This window comes from Nymphaea colorata, unplaced genomic scaffold (assembly GCF_008831285.2).
Source record: "Nymphaea colorata isolate Beijing-Zhang1983 unplaced genomic scaffold, ASM883128v2 scaffold0302, whole genome shotgun sequence".
Classification (NCBI taxonomy): domain Eukaryota; kingdom Viridiplantae; phylum Streptophyta; class Magnoliopsida; order Nymphaeales; family Nymphaeaceae; genus Nymphaea; species Nymphaea colorata.
The window spans coordinates 1-5,556 of record NW_022204808.1 but is presented as its reverse complement, the minus strand read 5'-3'; the positions used below and the strand labels follow the sequence as shown (position 1 = coordinate 5,556).

General features: G+C 40.3%; 1 protein-coding gene across 1 annotated transcript; it reads left to right on the top strand.

Annotated features, from left to right (window-relative positions):
- The first annotated feature begins 1,592 nt into the window (after positions 1-1,592).
- Positions 1,593-3,497, top strand: LOC116244767 (uncharacterized). The gene has a single exon (XM_031616640.1). The coding sequence runs from the start codon at positions 1,593-1,595 to the stop codon at positions 3,495-3,497; it is 1,905 nt and encodes a 634-aa protein (XP_031472500.1).
- The last annotated feature ends 2,059 nt before the right edge of the window (positions 3,498-5,556 follow it).

Below are 5,556 nucleotides of genomic sequence, written 5' to 3'. Positions count from 1 at the left end.
AGTTCGAAGACCTTAAAGAAGCCTCCATATTCGAGACTTTAATGCGAGTCAACTTCTACGCGAATGTTTACATCACCAAATTTGCGCTCCCTCTTCTCAAACGCGCAAATGGCATGATCGTAACTATCTCCTCCCTGTCGGGTAAATTCGGACTGCCCTCGCGTTCTGCCTACTGCGCTTCTAAATTCGCCCTGACAGGTTTTTTTGAGAGTTTAAGAACATAACTAAAAATACCGATCATGATGGTCTACCCCACGAGTCTCGAGACGCCTATGAGACAGAACAGCCTTATTAAAGGTAGCACTGAAGGCAAGGAGAAGCGTTAGGACCCAAAGAAGTGCGCAGAGCTGATCGTCTAGGGAATAGACTCAGGACGATCAGATATATATCTGCCGTTTAAAGGCTGGGTTGGCGTGGTTCTTCAGCCTCTTTTCCCAAATTTCATGCGAAAGAAGCTTATGAAGGCGGCCAAACTCTGATAAATACTGATCTAATGCATATTAGGCTTGATTTTTTAAGTTTTAATCTTATTGTTTTTATTACGTCATCGTAAAACAGTTTGCATCATCATTGCATCATTCAACAGCAATAAAGATATTTTTTAGGGGTGATTAAACATGATTAAAAACAATTAAAATTGCAAATAGCTGATGGGAAAAAATAGTTGTTTTTATATTGAGCACGATTAGTCCTCCAATAGTAAAAGAAATATACAACTGTCGAACACACCATTGTTGATTTTGGGTTAAATTCATATTAAATTCGCCATGAATGGGATCCTGACCACGTTCATGAAATTAGAAAAGGAAATTTGCTGATAATGATGGTATATATCAGCTTAAATCGACTTTTATTCAGAAAATTTAGCACCCCTATTATAATTAATAAGTTGAAAAAGATGAGCATTGGTATTGAGGCCATAGAAATCTACTTCCCAAAGACCTTTGTCGATCAAGTTGACCTTGGTAATTAATTTATTACTCAGAAAAACATGCAGGAGTGTCAGAGGGCAAATATACTAAAGGTCTTGGACAGCTAAACCTTGCCTTTACCTATCCCCAGGAAGACGTCAACTCAATTGCTCTTACAGGTAACATTAAAAGTTATTCAGTTGTGCACAGACTGCTGAAAAGAAATGGAATAAATCCATCGAAGGTGGGAAGACTTGAGGTCGGAACATAGAGTCTAGTTGACAAATCAAAGTCAACAAAGACACATTTGATGAGACTTTTCGGCGATAACCACGACATCTAAGGTAAAGATTTTAAATATTTAGGAGCCACCAGTCTCAATGCATGCTACGGTGCTACTAACGCCCTTCTCAACACGCTCAACTGGATCGCTTCCCCCAGTTGGGACGGAAGATACGGCATAGTTGTGGCCACTGACGTGGCAGTCTACGAGGAGGGACCCGCTAGACCTACTGGCGGTGCTGGAGCTATTGCCCTTCTCATCAGTAACAAACCGAAAATCGCACTTTCTCCGATCAGGGCAAGCTACATCGATGACCAATACGACTTTTACAAACCCATTCCCAGTAATTTTTTTTCGACTTAGACTCTGAATACCCAGTCGTTGATGGAAAAAACTCCATGGATCTTTACATTAATGCCATGAAGGAATGCTACAAACTTCTCAAACAAAAGGCTGGAGGCAAGAATATCTTCGAATCTACCGATTACTTGTGCTTCCACACACCCTTCTACAAAATGATCCAAAAAGCCTTCGATTCATTGGTCAAGGTGGATAAGCCTAACACAACTGCCCAAGAGGCTGCCTCTCTCTTCTTGAAAAAAGTCGAGCCATCTCTTTTCGTCTCAAAGAGAATCGGAAACATCTATACTGGCTCTCTTTATGCCTGCCTCATCAGCTTACTCTACAAAATCCCAGACATCCAAAACAAAAATACCCTCCTGTTTTCATATGGAAGTGGACTCTGCTCGACAATGCTTCAAGCTCAGGTCATTTCAAATCCTCTTTCCAAGAGTCAAATTACTGATATAGATAACATGTTCAATAGTAGAATCAAAGTTTCTCCGGAAGAATACTCCAAGGTGATGAAATACAAAGAGGAGACTTACGGAAAGTGGAGGGGCAAGATTGAAGTTGATCTTAACTTGATTGCCGATAATACTTTCTACTTGGAGGCAATCGATGACAAATGGCGCAGATCCTACAAGTTGAAGCAGCTTCAAGGAGAAACACTTGTCAAGAACAATATCAGTGCCATTGAAAGGATCAACAACATTGACAAGATGATCCCCATCACTCAAGAAAAAAGTTTCCACAAAATGACCATTAACGATAGAAGAGAAGTGATCCAGAGAAAACTCAATGACAGCTTAGATCACAGCCTCCTCGAAAGTGGAGGAATCGATTCGGAACAAGGTGACAAGATCATTGAAAACGTGATCGGCAAGCTGTCCCTTCCTCTAGGAATTGTCCCCATGCTCCTCATCAACAACCAGAAGTATATGGTTCCCATGTGCACTGAAGAGCCTAGTGTCGTTGCTGCTACCAGCTCCATCGGAAAGTTCTTCGCTCCTCACTCATTCATTGCCTCATCATCTCCTAACATGATGATCGGCCAGGTCCATCTTCTTCATGTCCAAATTTCAGAAGTCAACAAGATTCGTGAAAGAAAGGCTTCTATGATCAATGAGTTGAACAACTGCTGCCAATCGATGGTCAAGCGTGGAGGAGGTGTCAAGGACATCAGAATTCGTGAGATTTCAGACTCCAGCAATGGAAACTTCAAGAACTACTCCTTGGATGTCATCATCAATGTCTGTGATGCCATGGGAGCCAACATTACCAACACAATTGCTGAAAAGGCCAAGGAAATCGTCACATTCATGGGCATCAAGACCGGCATTTCCATCCTCAGCAATTACTGCATTGAAAGGACCACCGAGAGCAAGTTCATGATCCCAGTTGAGCACCTCTCATGGAAGGGACACAAGGGAATAGAAGTTGCTGAAAAGGTTATCGAAGCCTACCAATTCGCTAAAACCGACATGTTCAGAGCTGTCACCCACAACAAGGGAATCATGAATGGAATCGATGCTGTTTGCCTCGCCACTGGACAAGATTGGAGAGCTATTGAAAGTGCAGCCCATGCCTATGCTACCAGAAAGGGCGGCTACCAACCTCTCACCCACTATGAGATCGTTGAAATGGAAGGAAAGAAGTATTTGATGGGCATGCTCGAACTCCCTGTTGCTGTTGGAACCATCGGAGGAACCATCACCAAAAACGACCTCTACAGACAGGCCTTGAAGATTATGGGAAACCCCTCAACTCAAGTGCTATCTGAGATCATCGTTACGGTTGGTTTGGCTCAAAACTTCGCCGCTTTGAGGGCAATGGCCATTGAAGGCATTCAAAAAGGCCACATGAAATTGCACGTTCGTGCCATCATGAACATCGCTAAGGTTCCAGAACACCTAGAGGTAGCTTGCTTTAGATTCATGTCAGCTCGCAACAAATTCAACTAGGAGGGGATAAAAGAGTTCATGGAGTCTATCGAGAAGCCTAGTTTGTGATATGATTTGTATTTATATATTTTTATTTACTGCTTGCTAGTTCATTACTTTAATTTGATAGGATGAAAATATAACTCAGCAGCTATTTCCAGCAATCTCTGAGCAAGCACCAGGAGATAGATCGACGGTTACAGCCCCTTCTCAATGTTATTAAATAAAATAAAATCAACTCTGTTCATCAACTCTCAACCGATCTTCAACCACAATTCTTACCTATAAATAGCCATGTCCTTAGCACTATCGATAAGACTCCACCCAAAAAAGCAAACCTAAAGAAGTATTACTCATAACAAGATAAATATACGCCCGAAAAAAGAAAATCAGCTATTGATACTAGTCGAGGAACATCACGAAAATATGTTTCTAAATCAGCAAACGAGAACCGGCCAACAGCGAGAAATAGCCAATCTATTGATAATGACCAGCCCTTAATTTATAGAGGCCCAAATTCCAAAATAAAAAAGCATCTTATTGAATCAATGAGGCTAGAGACCTTACAAGCTTTAATCAAATAAAAATCCACTAAATCAAATAGATTCAAATAATTCATGGAAGCCGTTGAAAGAAAAAGAAATGTCCAAACATAACGCAAACATGTATCTCTTTTCAGGTTGGAGAGGGTTAGGCTGATCGATAATGAGTAAGCTCAAGAAATATTTGAAAATTGCCATAAAAATGATGATAGCCTGTTCAAAGTTAAGATAAGGAAGCGTTTCTGGAAACGTGATAAGGCCAATGCTAATGCCAAGGAGAAAGCTGCTCTTAATAATGTTTTATGTGTAAAAGGTATGAAAAATAGCGCAATAACGATCGAATGATCATCAATTTTCATAATATATTGCCAAATCAACTTGCTCTAGTAATTAGTTGATTTTCATCCCTATTCTATGAGAAGATGCTGTATTTTGATGCTTTTAGTCATATTCAATAGATATAAAGATTATTCTTCTTGACATAATTCATTAAAAATGCACTGAAGGATAATATTCGAGCATACTTAATTACATAATTGCTATTTTAGATGACTCAAACAATCATTATTTTTTTCTACTAAAAAGTCTTTTGATTTCATGCTTCCATGAAGCTGTTCTATATCGTATTCCTCGCATAGATAGATGTGCTAAAGCAATTCCAATATATGCCAAGGGATATATAGCTGGAGCTGGCACAAAAAGTAACCCAGTCATAAAGGCAATATTGAAACACATTAATTTATTCTCCTTACGCACCAAATGGATTAAAAATGGATGCTTACTTTTGCTAAGGATAAGGTAGTTTAGCCCTATGACTGCAACAGGCAAGATAAAGAAAGGGTCGTTGCTACAGAGTGGTAGGAAGCTGGAGTTGTAAAATGTCGTGAACTAAGGATTGGAAATGAGATAATGTGCTCCTCTAAGAAAATTAAGTATGGTATAAGTCTATTTTACTCATCATATTACCTTCAAAAAGTTAGTGAATAGCCACTATGGCTTATAGTATTTGTAGTAATTGGCCAACTCAGGCTAATTTTATGGAGTAAGCTCCTAGTATTTACATATACTGTACATAGAACGCGATATCCCTCCTCAAATCGACTAAAAATATCTTTTCAATCCATCGATTTGCCCAACTGTCAGGGACCTTCATATTCAAACTCTATCTCTGGTATGAATTACCTGAAAGAACAGTCCGGCTACTTCCAACCCTACTCGAAAGGCGAATGCACCTGCCACCACAGACACTTCTGGTGCAAATGCAAACTCTGTGAAGCAAAATTCCATCGATTCCGCAGAAGCTTGGACTATTGAATTCAGCGCTAGTGAGGTTACAGGTTTTTATATGGGGGTCAGATATCGATATCGGATGATGGATCGGAGTGGCTTTCTGCATGTGATAGCAGCTCTAGCAATCATCTCAATTATAATATCAAGATCATATTTGAAAATAAGATGGAGGGGTTGGGGTTGGGGTTGGGGTTGGGGTTGGGGTTGGGGTTGGGTTGGGGTTGGGGTTGGGTTGGGGTTGGGGTTGG